The 23,281-nt window shown below is 39.3% G+C and overlaps 2 protein-coding genes across 4 annotated transcripts; both read left to right on the top strand.

Moving 5' to 3' along the window:
• The first annotated feature begins 1,818 nt into the window (after positions 1-1,818).
• Positions 1,819-6,944, top strand: LOC122015998 (glutamate receptor 3.1-like). Of its 3 annotated transcripts, none has more exons than XM_042573125.1 (7): positions 1,819-2,157; positions 2,242-2,541; positions 2,818-4,163; positions 4,277-4,554; positions 5,531-5,562; positions 5,651-6,054; positions 6,291-6,944. In XM_042573125.1, exons 2-7 carry the CDS (start codon positions 2,286-2,288, stop codon positions 6,708-6,710), a joined length of 2,736 nt encoding a protein of 911 aa, XP_042429059.1. In that variant the 5' UTR covers positions 1,819-2,157; positions 2,242-2,285; the 3' UTR covers positions 6,711-6,944. The 3 variants fall into 3 exon arrangements, with proteins under 3 accessions (XP_042429059.1, XP_042429058.1, XP_042429060.1); XM_042573124.1 differs by having other exon boundaries at positions 1,820-2,153; XM_042573126.1 differs by having other exon boundaries at positions 1,821-2,153; positions 3,322-4,163; positions 6,291-6,943.
• Positions 6,945-7,539: 595 nt separating this feature from the next.
• On the top strand, positions 7,540-23,267 carry LOC122017808 (UTP--glucose-1-phosphate uridylyltransferase). The gene is made up of 21 exons (XM_042575509.1): positions 7,540-7,683; positions 7,784-7,831; positions 7,958-8,049; positions 8,128-8,218; positions 9,191-9,251; positions 9,320-9,397; positions 9,487-9,537; positions 9,640-9,713; positions 10,797-10,869; positions 10,991-11,048; positions 11,139-11,185; positions 11,259-11,324; positions 20,845-20,877; positions 21,032-21,084; positions 21,155-21,230; positions 21,401-21,457; positions 21,554-21,637; positions 21,737-21,835; positions 21,915-22,019; positions 22,776-22,847; positions 22,953-23,267. Exons 1-21 carry the CDS (start codon positions 7,625-7,627, stop codon positions 22,977-22,979), a joined length of 1,404 nt encoding a protein of 467 aa, XP_042431443.1. The 5' UTR covers positions 7,540-7,624; the 3' UTR covers positions 22,980-23,267.
• The last annotated feature ends 14 nt before the right edge of the window (positions 23,268-23,281 follow it).

Below are 23,281 nucleotides of genomic sequence, written 5' to 3'. Positions count from 1 at the left end.
CTCTTTGCCCTGCAGCTCTGGTCTTCCGCTCTGCAGACCTGCACTGCCTCTCTGATCTGCCACTCTGGTCTTCCGCTCTACAGACATGCGCTATCTCTCTGGTCTGCTGCTCTGCATACTTGCCCTGTCGTTCTACAGATCTGTACTGGTCTTCTGCTCTGCTGACTTGGTCATCCGCTCTGCTGACATAGTCTTCCGCTCTGCTGGTCTTCCGCTCTGCAGATCTGGTCTTCCGCTCTACAGACCTAGTCTTCCGCTCTGCAGACCTGGTCTTTCGCTCTGCACTTTATAAAAATCAGCCCCTGCTGGCAGTCTGAAATTATCCGCTCAGGTCATTTAGACTGTAAGTTGAATTTAATTTAATGTAGCTTAAATTCAACTAATACCCATAAATATTCGACATTAGATTGTTTGTGTCTAACACCTCCGCCTCTCAGTCGGCGCTCTACATAACTTATGAAGCATCATCTCCAAATCTGTCTATTTTTGAGGTCTTCCTTGCCGATTTATGGATCCGACAAATTCAGAATTATACCTATTAGAATGATGCACCGCCGCTGCCAAAACCCAACAAGCTTAATCCAAAACCTTTTGATGCAAGTTAAGAATTGGGGCTGGGATATGGCCTAGGGCAACCCATGCATAAAGATCAAGTAGTAGTAATAGTTTTATGGTGGTTTCTGTATTTAAAAAAAAACAATTCTTGATCAATTTGTGGTTTTTTGAAGAGGGCTCATCATTTGTTGGTTCTGAAGTAGAAAGCAGATCCTTCCACGTGTATCAGTAGAGATGAATCATCCCGATTTATTTTATAAATGGGAGTTATCTATTTTATCAACAATGCAGGTGGAAGACCATCTCTTTGATTGTAAAAACCATCTAGAAGATCTACTGTTAGAAAGTAATGGTTGTCGGATCTTTCCGTACGTACGTGTGAGTGTGATATTTGATATAACATAATATAATAGGAAAAGAATAAATAAAAATGAACGATCCATATATAATATATAAAGTTGAAATTCCATTATTCTTAACCCAACTATAATTTTGCACTAGATTCCATGCATTTTGCGTAGAGAAATGTGATGGATTGAGGTTGACGACTTGACGGGAGCATCTCCCAATAGATTGCGTGAGCAAAACGATGGATATGACATATCAAACAATGTCATTTTTTTAGAGATGTTTTTTTATTACACTAAAAAAAGGTCACCGATTATCGTGACATGGAAAATGGAGGCTAAAAAAAATTTACAACTAAGGTTGATTCAGCAAGGGGTAACAACGAGCGAGAGGAAGTAATTCTTTGATGTCGATTGAGAAACACATGAACAATTACGGCGCACAGGGACAAGAAGTAGAACAATGATCACAAGCTCAAAGATGAAGTGGTGATTATAATTGGGTGGATTACATGATGACTAAAGAGGCAATTAATAACATTTTTATTATTATTATTTTTTAATTTGAAATGTTTTTTTCATATTCAACTTGATTCGATTCGTTGAGATAATGAAGAATTAAAGATCAAGAGCACGCAATAGAGGACAATAGATGATCTCAAATATACCGATCCTAATACTTTCATATCCAAATTTATATCCTTTACTATTTATTTTCCTCTTTTTCAATATTTGTAAATTATTATATATATATTATAATTATCATTTTTTAAACAAAATACCTTATTATTATTTTGTAAAATGGAATAATTCAAGCTATATATATATATATTTTGTTTATTTACTTTCTTAAAAGAGCAATGAGCATGTGAAGGAGACAGCTCTAGCAAACGCAAACATTTTTCTTCTATTAATAGAATCAAATCCCCTTGGCAAAAGCAACTCCCATTGCAAAAGATTTTGCAGATCAAACAGCGAACTACGACACTAAGCGAAGCATGGAGGAGATGAATATGAGCGGGGCTAGCATCACAAAAGCATTGCTTGCGGTCGTCGAATCGGATTCCTGTCTTCTCCCAGTCTGTTACAGGGCGGTTGCCGAGCTTTTCCGGTCCGGAATCCCAGGACAATGTGAATGGTGTGGTGATTCTCGTGATTTGCTCCTGCGGCTTCTATTTAAGCACTCAGGTGCGAGATCAAAGTCGAGGGGCGATCTGTAATTGCTTGGAGCCTTAGAGATAGCAAGAACCAGTGAGCAGTTTCTCTTCCACTTACCGGTTCCTTTTTCTGCTCAAGATTTTGATTTTGTTTTTAACGGATTTCCTTGAATTTGGAGCAGTTTTGATAAGCGAGAGCGAAGAGCCATAAGGAAAGATCACCGTGATGCTGTCCCTGCTTCCGCTCCTCCTATGCATTTTCTCAAGCACCATTCGGGCGGCACAGGGACCCTCGCCAAGGCCTTCCGTCGTGCACGTTGGAGCTCTCCTAACATTCGATTCCACCATCGGAAGAGTCGCCAAGGTCGCCATCGATGCCGCAAGGGAGGATGTCAACTCCGATCCTGCTGTTCTTGCAGGCACCAGGCTGGATGTTGAAATGAGGGACACCAATTGCAGTGGGTTCCTTGGCATGGCGGAAGGTGACCGATGGCCTCCTCTGTCTTTGTTATTCTTTCTAAAGGGTCAACAATTAATCTAAAAAAACTGTTAAATGTTTTCTTAAATTTATCTCATACTTTTATTTCTTTCAGATATAGTACATACCGTTCATAATTCAATTCATGTTAAAATCTAGCATTCATAAACATGGATTATGAACACAAAACAAATGAGAAGATGTGCTAAATTTGGGGAAACTTTTAACAGATTCTACAATATTTTACCAAAATGGTTTATATCCTATTTTGCTGTCTCAGCTATGCAGTTCATGGAGTTGGATACCGTTGCAATAGTTGGGCCACAGTGCTCGACCATTGCTCATGTTATCTCTCACGTTGCCAATGAGCTCCATGTTCCTTTGCTCTCATTTTCAGCCACAGACCCTACTCTTACCGCACTTGAATACCCCTACTTTGTGCGAACAACACAAAGTGATCTGTTCCAAATGGCTGCAATAGCAGCAATAGTAGACTACTTCCAGTGGAAGCAGGTGATTGCTGTATATGTTGATGATGATTATGGCAGAAATGGAATAGCTGCCTTAAGTGATGTGCTTGCTGAAAAGCGCTGCAAGTTAGCTTATAAAGCTTCACTTTCGCCTACAGCAACAAGGACTGATGTCACAAATTTACTAGTGAAGATTGCATTGATGGAATCTCGCATTATCGTGTTGCATTCGAATCAAGATTATGGTCCTATGATTCTTTCTGTGGCATATTATCTTGAAATGATGTCTAATGGGTATGTTTGGATCTCGACAGATTGGCTTTCTTCTCTGTTAGATTCCAAAGGACCTCTTTCTTCCTACACAATGTCCACAATGCAAGGGATCATTACACTTCGCCAGCACACAGAAGAATCGGACAGGAAGAGTGATTTAATTTCTAGGTGGAGCAACTTGACCAGAAAGGAGAGCGGGAACTTTCGACTTAACTCTTATGGTTTCTATGCGTATGATACTGTGTGGATGTTGGCTAAGGCAATAGACTCTTTCTTTGATGATGGTGGAATCATTTCCTTCTCGAATGATTCAAGATTACAAGATTCCACAGCGGGAACTCTTCACCTTGATGCAATGAATATATTTAATGGCGGAGATCTTCTGCTTGATAAGGTAAGAAGCACCCATTTTGACGGCAGCACTGGAGTTTTTCAGTTTGATTTCGATGGGAATCTCATTCATCCGGCATATGATATTATAAATGTGATTGGAACTGGATCAAGAACTATTGGCTACTGGTCCAATTATTCCGGTTTATCAGTTGTGCCTCCTGAAACCTTGTATACAAAGCCACTTAATGTTTCTCCTTCAAGGGATCAACTCTACAGCGTCATCTGGCCCGGTGAAACAACAATTAGACCTCGAGGATGGGTCTTTCCTAACAATGGGAAAGAACTAAAAATTGGTTACCCTCTAAGAGTTGGTTATACGGAATTCGTCTCAAAGTCACCAACAACTGACACTGCTAAAGGTTACTGCATTGATGTCTTTACTGCTGCTGTCAACTTACTGCCTTATGCTGTTCCTTTCAAGTTGATACCATTTGGGGATGGGCATGACAATCCTAACTACACAGCACTGGTAAATATGGTTGCCACACAGGTAAGTTCAACACAAGTATCTGCTACTGAAGACGAATGTAATTGACAACTTATTATTACATTAACTAACTTGATTTTGATTTTCAGTAGCACTGGTCTTTTTCATTTTTGCAGGAATTTGATGCTGCTGTTGGTGATATCGCCATTGTTACTAGTCGGACGAAGATTGTTGACTTCACACAGCCATATTTGTCTTCTGGTCTTGTTATATTAGCTCCAATCAGAAGGCACAAATCAAATGCTTGGGCATTCCTACAACCCTTTACTCTGGAGATGTGGTGTGTTATAGGCATTTTATTTATCATGATAGGAACTGTAGTTTGGACGCTTGAACACCGGCTCAATGATGAGTTTCGTGGCCCTCCAAGGAAACAATTGATCACAATCTTTTGGTAAGTTGTAGCACAAATGAATGAATGTTATCTAGCTTATAGCTTCAAATTATCATTCAAGATATATTTACACCCTAGCTACCTTATCATATTTGATTTTTTTTTCATGCCAGAGATTTCCCACGCCGACTAATTTTGTTAACCATATTTGGTTTGTCAGTGCAACATGTCCCTTTTCATTTTTGAGCTTCAAAGGCATTGAACCTTAGAGTCATATCTAGTCAATTCCTATAGCATTGCAATGTGACCAACTCTTTCGCTTGCTATGTATTGCATTGTATAGCTTCCGTATCAAATATTGAGATTATGCTTGTTAAGGTCAGGTTTAACAGATATTGGGACCTACTAACATGTGGCCACTGTAGGCTAGCTACAAGTCAGAGGGAAAACTGTGAGATAGTTTGCCGAACTATAAAGTGTTAGGATTCTAAACAATTTAGTATGATCGAAGTCAAATTGGAGGTTAGGAGGATAGAGTTTTCACATCGAAGATTAAATGGAAGGGGCTTGGTCTCCTTAGTGTTTTGAGGTGGAGTTATTGTAGTCCTGAGGTGGAGACACAATCGTCGTATGAAAAATGAAAGTTTAAATCCAAAAATTCTCTCTCTCAGACCTCAGGATCTATTTTCACATTGACAGATGTTTACACGCTTAGTGGTTTCAGCTCTCATAGTATAGGAGGATAGCCTCGAATCAGTGGTGTGACACCACGTATGAGGCTATATAGCACGTTTATCTTGCCCTAAGGGTGAATTGAAACATGTCTAGCTCATACTGGTCGGTTCTACAAGTAGAAATACCCAACGTCAATGGCCAACATTAATCAGTAAAGTCTCACGAATACAAGCTTGCCATTTTCAGCAAGTTACTATCGTTTTCATGAAAATTTTAGGTTGCTGTTTTTTCTTCGTTTTCTGTACTAACCAAGTTTTACTTCTTCTAACGTAGCTTTTTGACTTCTCTTTGTCTGTTGCAGGTTCAGCTTCTCAACCTTGTTTTTTGCACACAGTGAGTATGACTGAACACACAAGACACTTCTTCTATCCCAATACGTATGATTTAGAGCTTAATCCACACTGTCAATGTTTTCTCTCAGGAGAGAGCACTGTGAGCACGCTAGGACGTTCAGTGCTACTAATCTGGCTTTTTGTGGTACTGATCATCCAATCTAGCTACACTGCAAGCTTGACATCGATCCTCACAGTGCAAAAGCTCTCAACGACCGTAGAAGGAATTGATAGCTTGAGAACCGGCAATGGATTTATCGGGTTTCAGGTTGGTTCGTTTGCTGAAAATTATATGGTCGAGGAGCTAAGGATTCCCAGATCCAGACTTAAAGCCCTCTCGCCAGAAGAGTATGCCGAAGCCCTTGAACTGGGCTCCGATAATGGAGGTGTTACTGCCATTGTCGATGAACTTGGCTACGTTGAGATTTTCCTATCAAAAAATTGCCAATTCTCAATCGTTGGACCAGAATTTACCAAAAATGGCTGGGGTTTTGTAAGTTCCTTTCCAACTTCTTTAGTTTTGTGACCTTCTGTTTGATTCATCATCATATGGATATTAGATTTAGATCATCTTTGGGCTTCTCGTTGGCATTTGTTTTGATTGTTTTGGCTTTAAAACAATCCGAAATTCCTTCGTAATGTTCTTTAGTTATTACATTCGCAACTCTATGATCTATTTCTATTGTCTTCCAAAACCGTGATCGTTTGATTCAAACCCTTTCAATTCAGGTCTTCCAAAGGGACTCTCCTTTAGCGGTTGACATGTCGACAGCAATTCTCACTTTGTCTGAGAATGGAGATCTCCAGAGGATCCACGACAAATGGTTCACAAGGGCTGCTTGCTTCTCTGAATCAGAAGAAATCGATTCAGAACGGCTCAGTCTTAGCAGCTTCTGGGGGTTGTTTCTCATATGTGGGATCTCATGCTTCTTGGCTCTCCTCATATACTTAACCGGCGTGATATACCAGTACATCCATCTACCTTCCACTCATCAGCAAGACCCTTCCAGCCATAGAATGTCTAAATTGGGACGCAGCTTTCGCGAGTTCTTTTCGTTTCTCAACGACAAGGAAGAGGACGTCGAGAAGAGATATTCTCAGAGAGGACACAAGCCCGACGGTGATGTCTCTGTTAACCTTGAAACATGAGGATGATGTATGTATATGTGCTCGGTATATATATCATACTTGTCAGGGTTCAGTTGTCCTTTACTTGAAACATCAGTTGTTTCGATGGATTGCCAACCATGAAGCAAATGGCGATGGGCCTAATGTAATATCGGTGTGTAAGGATGCATGACTTCTCTGATTTGAGTAGCTCTGAATCCAAAATGTTATTAGAGATCAACACGAACATTATAGTACTTTCAATAAAGCTACTATAAAGGAGTCTTCCTAGTGTTTCATGACCCTTCGATCGAATAGGGATGGATCTTCATGAAAAACATATCGACGAGTAGTCACTTTCATGCCATTGCATTCCAATAGGGATCATTTGGAAGATGATGACGAGATAGACTTTTCTCTTCTCTCCTTGTTTTTTTTTTTGACGAACCTAAATAATTAGGCTAAATGATTTAAAATCATCTTCAAAACTAAAAGATAAATAAATAAATAGGCGCATAGATAATTTATATACACTCGAAAACAAATCTTTCATGATTCACATAACACGCGTAGGTTTTTAGTGAGTGAGCATCTTGCCCATTTTTTTAAATACCAACGGATACGATTTAACGAAAAGCCGTGATGCGCTAGCGTTATCGAATAACGACAAACCGTTAGCTCCGTCCACTACCTGGACCCTTGCAGCTCCGAACCAACGGTCTATGATCTGCTACGATCTCGATGATTGTTCCTGGTGTCGACACGTGTCTTAACGGGTTCGTCTGGTGACGGAGCGTCCTATGCCGAGAACATTCCGTTACCGTCGACGAACGGAGAACGTCCTCCCGTCGTTTTCCTATAAATCTCAGTGAGCTCCCGTTCGCATCTGCAGCCTCACCTTCTTCGCTCGCTCGGCGCCTCTCGATTCCCTTCTCGTTCCGTCGTCTCGATTTCCGATGGCCGACGCAAAGATCGAGAAGCTCCAGTCCGCGGTTGCTACTCTTGATCAGATCAGGTGAGACCGAAGCCCTTTTGTGTGTTTGTTTTCTTCTGAACTCATGGATTCCGGGGAAATATGCTGGATCTGATCGGAGTTTTTGTATGTTTATTCGTAGCCAAAATGAGAAATCTGGATTCATCAACCTCGTGTCTCGCTACTTGAGGTAAAATTGAGTAAATTGGGTTTTTTTTGGGATCCGATTGCTTTTGATGCTTGTTTCATATGATGAGCTCTTTCGAGTCGAGTTATTGAAATGTCGGTTTTTTGTTGTGTGTTCGTTGGATCGAAGCGGCGACGCAGACCAGATCGAATGGAGCAAGATCCAGACTCCGACTGATGAAGTGGTCGTACCTTACGATTCCTTGGCGCCACCGCCGGAAGGTCCGGTTTTTCTTCTCTAGTCGGATCTGGGACACACTTTTGCTAGTTCTTTGATTTATTCTGATTAGCGTGTTGCAGATATGGAGGCCACGAGGAAGCTCCTTGACAAGCTTGCCGTGCTAAAACTCAATGGAGGATTGGGGACCACCATGGGATGCACGGGTCCTAAGTAAGATAATTTTATTTCTCATAAAAATGACTACTGATGAACTGATCTAAGCTAGTAGTTTGATGCTTAATTGCCTTTGAGCTTGTATATATGGTTTCTAACGGACAGTGTATTATTTATGTTTGCATTGTTAACTTATCACTCAAGAATGTCAAAGGAGAGATTGGTCTTTGTTCTTACTTCTGTATGTCGTTCATGCTATTTCTTGTCATGGCAAACTTGGTTCTAATATACTCCCAAGTTAGCAGGAAAAGATTGTTCTGCCATATTACTCAGCTGACAACTTCAAAGATTATATACTTCATGCATCATATAAGACTTTATTCATTTGGTTGGGCCTTATAGTTGTTAAACATAGTTTAGGATCGGCACCAACTCTTCTAGTACAATCCTTTATGCATACTTCACCTGCAAAAGGAAGTAGTTTGATTTGTGTCTATTGTATGTCAATGAAAAGGAGACAATATTGTGTACAAGTCAACTTATACTATACATTATTGTTATTATTAGTATTATTTGGACCCTGTTTACTAACTCATCACTAGGCGTCTCTAGTGATTGCTAGATTCTATGAATACTATTGACAAAATAATTTTAAGATCTATATGCTGTCCTCTTAAGTAGTTAAGCACTGACTTGTGGCCATCAAATATTTCAATTAACCTAGTTCAAATATCAATATTACAATCCCAACTATTAATTCAGAGGATGAATCAGTTAATCCTAGCCCCTTTTATTAGGAAGTAGGACAAGTTGTTTGTATCTAGAATGCGCAGCATTGAAATTCTGATTTCTTAGAATATATATGTAACTGCTAATTCAATTATTACCTTCTTCTTTATAACTTTTCATTGTTTATTTACAAGGTTCCATAATTCAGAGGTTATAGGATAAATATATGTTACTAGACCCTACTCAAGAGTCCAAGATTATCATGAATGAAAATTGAGTTTTGTTTTCCATGAACTTTAGATCTGTAATTGAAGTGCGCAATGGGTTTACCTTCCTCGACTTGATTGTTATCCAAATAGAGGTAAGGGTATCTTAGTGAGTTTCTTTTCATGAAATTGGTGATATTAAATCATGGAAAACCTTTTGTAGTCTCTCAACAAAAAATATGGATGCAATGTGCCTCTACTTTTGATGAATTCTTTCAACACACATGATGATACACTCAAGGTGTGAATAACTGGCCTGATTTCATATCTAACTAACTTCACATGGCCATGTTATGTCTAACTCTGTTCATACATTTGATGTATGTGAAGATTGTGGAGAAATATGCCAACTCAAATATTGAGATACATACATTTAATCAGGTTTGAAATTCATCTATCTTTTTCAGTTTGTCTCAGTTTGGAGAGCTGCAGCAGCAATTTAATATTTAAAGGTTCTTAAACCTGTAATTATTTGATCTTCAGAGTCAGTACCCTCGCATAGTTGTTGAAGACTTTCTGCCATTACCTAGCAAAGGCCAAACAGGGAAGGATGGCTGGTATGTTCTGGTCAAAGCTTCTTATAGGCTGTTCATGTTAAACATACGCTTACTTCTTTTAGTTTCCTCTGTGATAGTTTACTTATCTCTTGTTGGTTTATTCTACAAAAAAATATGCTAAATGACTTGGAAAGGGCGATCACTTGGGCATGCTGGTCATGAAGTGGACCCCCTTCTGTATTGTTGATCACCCTTAACAAAAAAGAATGACATTATCAGAATCAATCAATTATTGCTTTGATAGTTATCCTTTGAGTTTAAATTGACCTGTCTCAGGTTCCACACCACCCATTTAGGGCATTGCTGCTGATCCTTGTGCGCTACACTAGTAGCTCATTTATCATACTGAACAAGCTTGATACATGTCATATAGCAAAACAATGTTATTATGCTTTGCATTGCTACTTTATTCTGTATTAGTGATTCAAGTAGTTTGTTTTAGACATCATAATAAAAGGGCAGATGAAATATCAATTATCATTGTTCTTGTATTCACTGTTCTTTTTGCTGACCTTTTTTTATCTAGATTTTGTTTTCTATGCTTTCTCTGGTATTTAAACAAGAGAACGTTGCTGTAGTTTGACAACACTTTTTGTCCTGTATTTCTTTTATTAGTTTGTCATAAACAACATAGAAAAAGATAAATGAATGGGAACTAGCATTCTGCAGTTTCTACATTTACTGTTTTCTTCTTTCATGACATTTCCTTGGACAAGGGTTTGTCTCTATTCTAGTTTGTTAATGACAATTATATTGCATAGCTTCAACGAAATATTTTGGAAAACAGAAAAATCACCTTTCCCCAATCAAAGTTTTCACTGAATTGGCCTCTTCCCTGGTTTGAAGGAATAAGCTAATAAGATTTGAATCCCTGAATGATACTTAAGAAAATAAAGTCAATGCATATTTTCTGTTAGCTAATTTTCAATTGAGCAAATTTCTACTTAATTCTGTCCTCATACATGCCCAATTCATTTTATAGGAAATTGGGATTTGGTTATGATGGATGATTGAGATATTTCTTTCTGCAGATTATCGCATTTTTTTTAAAAAAATATACATGTTTTTATTTCCAATTCATAGGTATCCTCCTGGCCATGGTGATGTTTTCCCATCCTTGAAGAACAGTGGCAGGCTTGATGCCTTATTATCACAGGTATGCAACTGCCAACCCAGATGAAAAACTAATTAGTTAACTATTGTTTTGGTTTGTGACTTCAGTGACCAGTCCATTTTTGTGTCTTTTGTTGAACACTACTATGCATGTTGTTCCTCAGGGGAAAGAGTATGTCTTTGTTGCAAACTCAGATAACTTGGGTGCTGTCGTTGACCTCAGTATGCCTTCTATTGCTGTCAATTTTCATTATCTAATGTAAAATTGCTTTCACTGTGTTACATAAGAATGTTTCCGTCTGCTGAATACAGAAATCCTGAACCATTTGATTAACAATCAGAATGAGTACTGTATGGAGGTATGAGCATATTCCTTCTGAGAATCTGCTGAGTTTAGGATAGGCATTAACACTTGTACTGGGTGGTGATCAGGTGACACCTAAGACATTGGCTGATGTTAAAGGTGGTACATTAATCTCATACGAAGGAAGGGTTCAGGTAGATAGTTTGGATTTAATGCCTTTAATACTGCACTACTTCAATTTACATCTTAGGTATGTTTCATGAATCAAAATTTCTAAATATTGGTACAAGACATGTTTGTTAATGATAATTTACCATACCTAAATAAGAACATTCTAGTTGCCATTGACATCTGTGCTGCTGTTGATTATTTTTCATGTTTCAATCCCTTATCTAGACTCTATCAAAGGAGTTATACTTACAGGCATCTAACACCTCCACAATAGTTTGCAACTATATATTTCAGACACCATTAAATTAAAGTTTATATTCAAAATGAGATCATAATATCATCATTATAAAACTGTGTTAGTCCCAAAATCCAACTATTTGGAATTGGCTACATGGATCTTATCTCTCTATTGAACTTCATATGCAAGGTTATATCACTAACAGTATCGATTAAATCACCATTGTATTACATTAACCAGACTTTCTATAGTTCCCTCTAGCTCTTATACTTTCAACTCTAATTCTTTCAACCCGTTGATCTGTAGAAATTATTCGTCATCTTTGAAGATATCAATATAATCTCAGATTATATAATCTACTAGAGTGAACCTAATTATTGCAAGATAGTAGTTTTTTTTTCTCTTATTTTTTAGTAACTTTACACATCCATATTAGCATTCTCATTTTCGCTAGATTAATTTTGTATACACTTTTTTTCCCTAACCTAACATTTTGATCCATAAAATACAAGGCTATAGTAGTCTTGTAAAATTTTCCTGTAGCATACATGGTTTTATATAACTTTCTAGTATTATAGGGGCTACATCTCAGAACACAAATGAGATTACAACACAAACAGAAAGGATATATTTATGAAACTTGCTTAATGCAAACCAAACCATATCTGAAGATGGTGGAGAACAAATACGTGTTTTCCACTCAAATTAACTGCCATGTGGAGATTGTCAAATAAGAACATTTCATAGAAATTTTCTTTATTGTGGTCGCGGTATGTTCTTGTTCGAGACAAAATCCGTAGGTTTCAATTCAGTATTATTAGATCGATCAACGGTAAAGTTGTCACCGTGTAACCTAGAGGTCACGGGTTCGAGTCTCGAAAACAACCTCTTGCAAAGTAGGGTAAGGTTGTATACAATAGGCCTTTCTGTTGGGACCGATTATGTAGCTAAAGGGGGGGAGGTGAATAGCTCGGTGCCCTCGTCGTGCTCTTCGTTGCTTGTTTCTTCAAAGATGTGCAGCGGAAAATACAAAGAAAACAAACACAACGCTAACACTAAGGATTTACTTGGTATCCACCTCACAAGAGGTGACTAATCTAAGGATCCACGCACTCACACACCCTCCACTATAAATAACACTCCTTTATAGTTACTACCAAAGGCGGAGAAGCCCTACAACACTCTCAGTACAAGAAAAGAAAGGGAAATACAGGATAAGTAAAAGCTTACAAGATGTACAATAAAAACCCTAACCCTAACTTCTTGTTGTAGGCCGCCTCTTGATCTTGGATCAACAGCAAACCTTGCTCCAAGAACTCTTCAAGAACTGGCGGTAGAGTGGAGAAGAATATGTGGAGAGCTGCAGTGAAGATCGGAAGTGAATAGTGCGAGAGCTTTTTTTTTTGTGAAGGAATCGCACGCCAACGGCTTTATCCAGCGCCAACGGTCGGATCCCGATCGATTGGATTGCTCCCAATCGATCGGGGAGGCTTTGGATCGATCGACTGATCGATCCAGAGCGCCTCTGTGCTCTCGGGAATTGCCTGGATCGATCGACCGATCGATCCAGGGCTTATCGCGCAAAATCGCAGCTCCCAATCGATCCACTGATCGATTGGGAGCTCTGGATCGATCGACCGATCGATCCAGCGTTGTTCTGTGCGATCACGCACTTGTCCCAATCGATCCACTGATCGATTGGAAGAAGGCTTGTCGCGAAGACTCGCCCAATCGATCGACCGATCGATTAGGCATGAACCAATCGATCGGCTGATCGATCCAGCTCATGATTTCTCCCAAAATCAAGTCTAAAGCCTCCTAAACCAACATCTGGTCAACCATGACCTGTTGGTTCATCGTGCCTAGCATCCGGTCACCCTTGACCTGCTAGGACACCCTCACCAAGTGTCCGGTCAATCCCTTTGACCTACTTGGACTTTTCTCCTAGTGCCAAGTATCCAGTCAATCCCTTTGACCTACTTGGACTTTTCTCCTCGTGCCAAGTATCCAGTCAATCCCTTTGACCTACTTGGACTTTTCAACACCAGATGTCCGATCAGCCTTGATCCATCTGGATTTTCTCGTGCCTGGCTTCACTCACCAGGACTTCCTTCTGCCTAGCTTCACTCACTAGGTCTTCCAACTGCCTGGCTTTACTCACCAGGACATTCTTTTGCCTAGCTTCACTCACTAGGTCTTTCACCTGGCTTCACTCACCAGGATTTCCTTTTGCCTAGCTTCACTCACTAGGTCTTTCACCTGGCTTCACTCATCAAGATTTTCTTCTGCCTAGCTTCACTCACTAGGTCTTTCACCTGGCTTCACTCACCAGGATTTCCTTCTGCCTAGCTTCACTCACTAGGTCTTTCCATTGCCTAACTTCCCAGTTAGGACTTTCACCTGGCTTCACTTATCAGGATTTTCCCGTCAAGTATCCAGTCAACCTTGACCTACTTGACTCTCCTTCACACATGAACAATTGCACCTGCAATCTTCATGTATTGACTACATGTATTGTCAAACATCAAAACCACAACATCAAGACTCGAGCTTGACTCAATTCAAGCTCAGTCAACACGGTCAACCTTGACCTGGGGAATATTGCACCAACAATCTCCCCCTTTTTGATGTTTGACAATACCTTCTTTAAGTTAGGCTAATCCCATAGCCTCAACCTTCTTCATGCCACTAGGTAATGAAGACGTAAGTTAAACCCTACATTCTCCCCCAAAGAGGGCAAACTCCCTCTTAGATAATGAAGGCCTAACTTAAATCCTTTCATTCTCCTCCTATTGGCACACATCAAAATAAGCAAACTCTCCCCCTGAAGAGTTACCTAACTTTGTTCACAACTTCACTTGTTGCTCACAATCCGATAACGAAGGTCTCATACCCTTCACTATCATTAAATGCTCATCCTTGAGCAGACACCCTTTGAATAACGAAGATATCCACTCTCCATTATTTTCAAATGCTCAACCTTGAGCATTTCCGCGAAAGAAGGTTAACCACCTTCCAAGGTGTATGAAAAGTATTTTTCATGTCCTTAAAGAGTAACTCCCCCTAAAGACATGGTCGTGACTTCTGTCATTGCACCAACAATGACTTGGAATCCCTAAACCTTTAGGAAACCCAAATTTAGAAGTTTTGAGGTTCATAAATTCAATATTGAAACTAAACCTCAACTTAAACTTCTATTTAGTCTTCCTTAACCAATCTATTTTTGTTTTCAACATGAAAACTCCCCCTAAATGTATACAAATATGTTTTGAGGGGTAAGGAATGGTTACCTAGACTAAAGATGGTCCAAAATGCTGAAATCAGGCTTTACCAGCCAAAATCAGCATTCCCAATCGATTGGAGTTGGGTCCCAATCGATTGAACCTGCTTGAATCGATCCACTGATCGATTCAGGAGGGCTGGATCGATCGGTGGATCGATCCAGGAAGCTTCTGTTCGCGAGAAGCTTGCTCTCAATCGATCGCCCGATCGATTGAGACCCTTCAATCGATCGGGTGATCGATTGAAGCTCTGAAAAAGTTGAAATTTCATTTCAGTCAATTTCAGAAACCCCTAGAAAAATCTACAAAATTCCAAAAATCATAAAAATCGTTGTAGACATTATTTAGGGCATATAGTATCATGGAAAAATAGTTTTCTAAGAAAATACTTCATATTTTCAAAGATTGACACAAACTTGAAAACTTGTAAACACTTTAGTGTTTTCTTCAAGTTTGTGCTCAACTATTCAATGATGATTACTATCAAAAGATAGCCTTCACTAAGGTTTTCCAAAAGCATTTTAAAATGATTTTCAAAACCAATATCCAACCATGTTCTTTGGGCTCAATGCACATGACTTGTACATTAGCTTCCCAATGATTGGAAAACACATAACTATGTGTTCGATGAACTTAAAACTCACAAAAATGCACTAAATCAACATCTTGAGTTTTGTTCATCATCCTAACATCTCACTTGTTTCTAATGTGCATGAAAACACATACAAGTCACCTTATAGTTCTTAGTGAGATGTAAACTTTTGGTTTTGCCCTAATCTAGGGATCATGCATATCTACCTAGGTATTTTGAGGTTATGAACATCCACCAAGGATGTTATTTGTTAATAAATGTCATTTGTCCTTAAACTACATAAAATAATGCATGATGATGTTATGCCATATATCAAAAAGAAATAATTTTCAAAATAAATTTTCTATAACTACATGATATATGTATGACATGACATGATATTTTTATATTTTTCATAATAAAATGTCAATGCAAAAATAAATATGATGTCATGGCATATGATGGGCAAACAAGACATGGCAAGTTTTAGCATAAATAAAATACCTAGATTACCTATCTAAGTATCCTCAATCCTTAGCTAACTTAGAATTTAAACCCTACATTGCCCAAGATGTCCCAAGAAAATGTCAATAATCCAATTTTGACATTTCTTTTGCTTTTCCTAATTTATGCCAATTTAAATTAAACATATTCCTCAAATTTTGGCACAATTTACTCTTTTAAAGAGTAACCAATTGAGTTAAGGCATACATTGCCTTTAATTTCCTAAGAACATACCAAAATCCCAACTTGGTAGTTCTTATGATTTTCCCAATTTGTGTCACTTAAAATATCATCCAATTTATCAAAATGTGACACATCTTACTCTTTCCAAGAGTAAACATATAACCCTTATCATTTTCAAAAGTTAATAATAACCTTGAAAATGCTCTTCGAGTGTCAACTTCATCAAAGTTGGGTTAACTACCCTTCTAATCGGAGTTGACATTCTCTAACCCATCTAAGGGGTAGAGAAAATGCTCCTAGGAACCCAAAACCTATTGGTGCTCCTTGGGTGCGCTAGGTACTCACTAGGGATAACCTCCCTAGATACCTTTCTAGTGACCTTGTTAGGCTTCTTAGAAGCCTTGGTCACTTTTTCTAGGTCAACCCTAGGGATTGCCTCCCTTGTGACTTTGTTAGTGACTTTCTTAGACTTCTTGGAGGTCTTAGTCACGTTTGTTGCAAAAATACTTCTAGAGATAACTTCCCTTGTATTTTTGATTCGATCACTTGACCTAGGGTTGATTCCATAACTATATGGAACCCTATGGTAAGATATTACATCCTTCTTAGCCTTAGGTTTGTATCCCAAACCTCTATGGCCCTTGGATGACCCTTGTTGTCCTAAACCTAAGTTTTGCTCATTTTGCCCTTTTAGGATATTTTCCATCCTTTTTAGGGTCTTTTCCATTTTATCAAGCCTTGACCTCAAGACTTGATTTTCTATCATTAAATTCTTAGTTTTTGGTTTTTCATTAAATCCATGAGCAATTTTATTTTTAGGCTTGTAACTAAAACTCTTAGTTTTCTTGCCTAGATTTTCATCTACCTTCCTAACCCTAGGTGTGGTAGTCTTAGCATGAAAAGCTACATGATTTTCCTTAAAGCTATCATGCTTTCTATTCTTATGGTAAATAGCATTAAAATGATAAAAGTTAGAACTACCATGCTTTTTACCATTATTTAAAGGGGTAGGCTCAATAAATGATACTTTTCTTTTTACCTTGGAGGCTCCCCCTTGACTTGTGCTTCCTCCAAGAGCCTTGACCGCTTTCTTCCCCTTGGGACATTGGCTCCGGTAATGTCCCTTTTGATTGCAAGAGAAGCACACAATGTGCTCCTTGCTCTTCTTTGTTCCGGGGACGGTCTCCTTGGGCTTCACCTTGCCCTTTAGTGCCACTTTGCTCTTCTCCTTGGTCAATTTGGGGCACTTGCTCTTGTAATGTCCTTTTTCCCTACACTCAAAGAAAATAATGTGATTTTTATTTTTAATTGAAATGTTTATACCTTCATGTGTAGGGATGTCACTTTCTCCTTTGGATCCGGAGGTAGAAACTTCCTCTTGATCCGAAAATGATTTTCCTCCCATTGATTTTACTTGACTTGTGGAGGATGCATCGTCTTCTTCTCCATTTGACCCGGATGTAGAAGCTTCTCCTTCGTCTTGATCCGGCGTCACCAAAGGTTGCTCCCCCTCAATCCTAGAGGTGGAGACTTCTTCATCTTCATCTTGTACATGAAACAAGGAGTATGCCCTCTCCTTGCCCTCTTCATTACATTCCTTTGAAGATGAAGGTTCTTGGACTTCTTCTTCGGAAGATGAGCATCTCTCTCACCTTCGAAATTCTCCTCCTCTTGATCTTGCTCCAATGAGTCGCCCTCTTTGGATTTATCTTGAATTGGTACAGTGGAGGGTTCTTCATGAAGCAATGTCAATTTGCTCCATAGCTCTTTGGCATCCTTGAATTCTCCAACTTGAGCCAAAATATTGCTTGGCAATAAATTGACCAAAAGCTTGGTCACTTTATCATTTGCTTTGCTCCTTTGAACTTGCTCTTGACTCCATTTGCTTTTCTCGAGAGGCTTGCCCTTGGAGTTTGTTGGAGCTTCAAAACCTTCCATAAGAGCCAACTATTGCTCTATCTCCATCATCAAGAAATTCTCGATCTTTGATTTCCAAAGATCGAATCTTGTTGAAATGAATGATGGAGGCACCCTTGTATCAAATCTAAGACCGTCTTGGAATTCCATTTGAAGTTGAGCTTCTTGTGATGAAGTCTTCGACTTGTAGAATTGCTCCAACTTCTTCACCCTCTAGCTTTTTCCCTTTCCGGCGATGATTCCGGTGAAGAGCAACCTTGCTCTGATACCACATGTTGGGACCGATTATGTAGCTAGAGGGGGGGGGGGGGGGGGAATAGCTCGGTGCGCTCGTCGTGCTCTTCGTTGCTTGTTTCTTCAAAGATGTGCAGCGGAAAATACAAAGAAAACAAACACAACGCTAACACTAAGGATTTACTTGGTATCCACCTCACAAGAGATGACTAATCCAAGGATCCACGCACTCACACACCCTCCACTATGAATAACACTCCTTTATGGTTACTACCAAAGGTGGAGAAACCCTACAACACTCTCAGTACAAGAAAAGAAAGAGAAATACAGGATAAGGAAAAGCTTACAAGATGTACAATAAAAATCCTAACCCTAACTTCTTGTTGTAGCCCGCCTCTTGATCTTGGATCAACAGCAAACCTTGCTCCAAGAACTCTTCAAGAACTGCCGGTAGAGTGGAGAAGAATATGTGGAGAGCTGCAGTGAAGATCGGAAGTGAACAGTGCGAGAGCTTTTTTTTTTTGCGAAGGAATCGCATGCCAACGGCTTTATCCAGCGCCAACGGTCGGATCCCGATCGATTGGATTGCTCCCAATCGATCGGGGAGGCTTTGGATCGATCGACTGATCAATCCAGAGCGCCTCTGTGCTCTCGGGAATTGCCTGGATCGATCGGCCGATCGATCCAGGGTTTATCGTGCGAAATCGCAGCTCCCAATCGATCCACTGATCGATTGGGGGCTCTGGATCGATCGACCGATCGATCTAGCGCTGTTCTGTGCAATCGCACACTTGTCCTAATCGATCCACTGATCGATTGGAAGAAGGCTTGTCGCGAAGACTCGCCCAATCGATCGGCCGATCGATCCAGCTCATGATTTCTCCCAAAATCAAGTCTAAAGCCTCCTAAACCAACATCTGGTCAACCATGACCTGTTGGTTCATCGTGCCTAGCATCCGGTCACCCTTGACCTGCTAGGACACCCTCACCAAGTGTCCGGTCAATCCCTTTGACCTACTTGGATTTTTCTCCTCGTGCCAAGTATCCAGTCAATCCCTTTGACCTACTTGGACTTTTCTCCTCGTGCCAAGTATCCAGTCAGTCCCTTTGACCTACTTGGACTTTTCAACACCAGATGTCCGATCAGCCTTGATCCATCTGGATTTTCTCGTGCCTGGCTTCACTCACCAGGACTTCCTTCTGCCTAGCTTCACTCACTAGGTCTTCCAACTGCCTGGCTTCACTCACCAGTACATTCTTCTGCCTAGCTTCACTCACCAGGACTTCCTTCTGCCTAGCTTCACTCACTAGGTCTTCCAACTGCCTGGCTTCACTCACCAGGACATTCTTCTGCCTAGCTTCACTCACTAGGTCTTTCACCTGGCTTCACTCACCAGGATTTCCTTCTGCCTAGTTTCACTTACTAGGTCTTTCACCTGGCTTCACTCACCAGGATTTTCTTCTGCCTAGCTTCACTCACTAGGTTTTTCACCTGCCTAACTTCCTAGTTAGGACTTTCACCTGGCTTCACTTACCAGGATTTTTCCGTCAAGTATCCAGTCAACCTTGACCTACTTGACTCTCCTTCACACATGAACAATTGCACCTGCAATCTTCATGTATTGACTACATGTATTGTCAAACATCGAAACCACAACATCAAGACTCGAGCTTGACTCAATTCAAGCTCAGTCAACACGGTCAACCTTGACCTGGGGAATATTGCACCAACACTTTCCCCAGGACCGTGTATTGGTGGGAACTTCGTGCACTTGGCTGTCCTATATTATAAGATCGGTCAAGTTGGTGCTTATTCACCAAGGTGACAAGCAAGGCTATCGCTTATGCATTTTCATTTATTTTTTATTTTGGAGCATTTGTTTTCATATCCTGTCATTCTTCAATGCCTTCTCACATTTCATACTGTTTGAACCGTCCCATGATCTCTTAGTTCTTATTATAAAACATTTGCAAGGCTACTCATCACACAATTAGTCTGAAATTTTCTTTAATTTTGATGGCTCGTGCTACAATACCACCAATCATCTGAGTCCATTTATTAGAGAGTAGGATAAGTTGAATTTATCTATTCTATATATCCTCTGTTTCAACAAATATTTTTCACCAAATTCGTACTTCATACAAGATCTGTTCAAGTATTTATCCAAGTAATTTAGATAGTGCATTTTTCACAGGTACATAGTTGGTGCAACTCAATTGATCTGGCCACTTAGTGTGCTTATAAGGGTAGTGAAACTTTGGCTGCTTTACGTATCTACAAAAACTTAGACATTTACTCATCTTAATTGTGAAATTATAAGATGAATAAATCATAACAGTTCTCTGTGTGTTCAAAATTTTCTTTACCAGTTGCTGAACCTTGATAGAAGTCCTCATCTAAATCTCTTGGATTTTATGTTTGTTATGCGAGTTGATATCTTTGCTTAACCCCACATTTTATCCCTTAAATGTGCAAGTATTATTTGTGTTTTGCTCTTTTAGAAGATCTATATTAGTTATGTCATGTACACAACTTTCAGTATGTTGAAGCTTCATTAATCTGGTAGTTGCTTTTATTTTTCCCATCTAATTTTTTTTAACCCCTTCTGTTGCAGCTCCTTGAGATTGCACAAGTTCCTGATGCTCATGTAAGTTGCTTCACATTATGGTGATCATTCATCTCATTCCAAATGCAAGGCAAAATGCTGACTGTTCTTTTTCATGGGCTACAAGATTAAATTATTCCTCAAGAATGCCATCATTCAGACATAGATATAACCCATATCTTCTTTTATTATTCAGGTGAATGAATTTAAGTCAATCGAAAAGTTCAAGATCTTCAACACCAACAACCTGTAAGTACTCAGTGATCAAAATTTTACACTATGACAGTGAATTATGTTTTCTGAAAGTTTGTAATTACAGTTGGGTGAACTTGAAGGCTATTAAGCGGCTTGTTGAAGCAGATGCACTTAAAATGGAGATTATTCCAAATCCAAAGGTGGTGTGACTATATATGTATATGTATTTATGTATGTTTTATGCATCCTCTGGTACTTTTCTGGTCCGTCATCCAATGGTGGTGTCACTATATACATATATATATATATATACTTTTCTGGTCCATCACAAAGAAATGAAAAAGTAAGCAAATTTGGTTGTTTTATCCAGGAAGTTGATGGTGTGAAAGTTCTTCAACTGGAAACTGCTGCTGGAGCAGCAATTCGAGTAATCATTTGGCTGATTAGATACTGTCTCTTGTAGTTCAAAATCATATATATATATATATATATATCTAAAACATATCAAACTATGCTTTAACAGTTTTTTGACAATGCAATCGGGATTAATGTTCCTCGGTCTCGGTTTTTGCCAGTGAAGGCAACGTCTGATTTGCTTCTCGTGCAGGTATTCATCAGTCATCTGTTCTATGATGAACAACATAATTCCTGCTTTCCTTTTTTCACTTTCTTTGCTATCCCTAACTTAATCTTTTTCCTCCCTCAGTCTGATTTGTACACTTTGGTTGATGGTTTCGTTGTTCGTAATGAAGCTAGAAAAAATCCTGCAAACCCCACAATTGAACTTGGGCCAGAATTTAAGAAGGTAAAATTACGACTAGAGTAGTTTAATTTCTCTTCTGCTACTCAGTGATTTGTTTGATTCATTGTTCCTCAACTTGTAGGTGTCCAACTTCCTTGCCCGTTTCAAGTCTATACCTAGTATTGTTGACCTTGACAGCTTGAAGGTTTCTGGTGATGTTTGGTTTGGTGCAGGAGTAGTGCTGAAGGTATTCTTTCTCTATATAGTTTATCTATTTCCGCCCTTCACTTGATGAATTAAGCAATTATTATTCTTATGGAGTCTCTTTTAGTTCTTGTTTCCTAAAAATTCAAAAAAAAAAAAAAAAGTAGCAGATACTTTGTCTATCATAATGACTTCGATCTCCTTTTGTTCCACCTCTTTCTTGTACTACTACACAAAAGCTTCATGAAAACTATTTGCAGAGCTGCTCCCAGAAAACACCTTGTTTCTACTATTCTCTTGAACTTTCGTCTTTCTTGAAGGTACATCTTAAAAAATCCATGCCATTTTCGGTGAAGACTAATGCACATGGGGTATAATTTCAATATCCATCTCCGCATACGTCTTTAGGGTAGTAATAGCGTGATATACATGTTCGAGTATTCAACATCAGCATGAACCCCCTAACGACCTAATGATGTTGATATTCATTTTACTAAATGACGTTCTTGTCTTTTATTGTCTCATTATTATCTGCTAATTTTTCTCACTAGTGACTGTCTAGATCTCCGGTCATCCGTCTTGATCCAAACTATGACTTGGGGAGGACGGTGAACCTAGAGAGGGATCACAACCAATTGCGCCCGGATCACGGTCACGATCCGGCCGCAATTGCAAGTTGTCCATCCCCTGATCCACTTTATGTAGACTAGAGGATCTGGTCTCCTAATTTTATAGTTGTTTTCTGCACTATGTCATGAATAATCCCTAATCATTTCCTCCTAATTTTTCTGGTGTGAAGGGCAACGTGACCATCACTGCAAAACCTGGGGTGAAGCTGGAGATTCCAGATGGAGCTCTCCTTGAGAACAAGGTTAACCAACATATATGTATATAGTATATTAATCTTTTTTTTTTCTTTCTTATATTAAACTTCCAGCTTCCAAAATGTAAAGACGTATTTTGTTCCCTTTATCAGGTAATCAACGGCCCTGAAGACGTCTGAGCAGAATTCTCACTAAATTTTGGTTCATGTAGTTGGGTTCTCTTTATGCATTACCCTTACCTATATAAAAGGCCAACGGCTCATGCACTGCGTGAGGCGTGGTATAAATAACTGAATACATGAGAATGGAGCTTCGTGTGGGCTTCCAAAATCTTGTTGCAGCTTTTTCTCCAATTACTTTTTTTAGCAATCTGTTGTCTTACAAACTTTGCTATTGTGTGTTACGTGCATTGCATTGTTTGGTAAATGGAGGTGTAATGTAAAATGGGTCGAGATGATTGCGATTGAGCTTGATCTGGTCT

This window comes from Zingiber officinale, chromosome 8B (genome assembly GCF_018446385.1).
Source record: "Zingiber officinale cultivar Zhangliang chromosome 8B, Zo_v1.1, whole genome shotgun sequence".
NCBI classification, from domain to species: Eukaryota; Viridiplantae; Streptophyta; class Magnoliopsida; order Zingiberales; family Zingiberaceae; genus Zingiber; species Zingiber officinale.
The sequence above is the reverse complement of the archived record's forward strand: the minus strand, read 5'-3'. Positions and strand labels throughout refer to the sequence as shown.

Excerpts from the sequence above, each read along its gene's own strand:
- LOC122015998 (XM_042573125.1), top strand. The coding sequence starts at position 2,286 with ATGCTGTCCCTGCTTCCGCTCCTCCTATGCATTTTCTCAAGCACCATT. Across the intron at positions 5,563-5,650 it reads AACCTTGTTTTTTGCACACA|GAGAGAGCACTGTGAGCACG; the intron begins GTGAGTATGACT and ends GTTTTCTCTCAG. Across the intron at positions 6,055-6,290 it reads CCAAAAATGGCTGGGGTTTT|GTCTTCCAAAGGGACTCTCC; the intron begins GTAAGTTCCTTT and ends CTTTCAATTCAG.
- LOC122017808 (XM_042575509.1), top strand. The coding sequence starts at position 7,625 with ATGGCCGACGCAAAGATCGAGAAGCTCCAGTCCGCGGTTGCTACTCTT. Across the intron at positions 20,878-21,031 it reads CACAAGTTCCTGATGCTCAT|GTGAATGAATTTAAGTCAAT; the intron begins GTAAGTTGCTTC and ends TTTATTATTCAG. Across the intron at positions 21,085-21,154 it reads ATCTTCAACACCAACAACCT|TTGGGTGAACTTGAAGGCTA; the intron begins GTAAGTACTCAG and ends TTGTAATTACAG.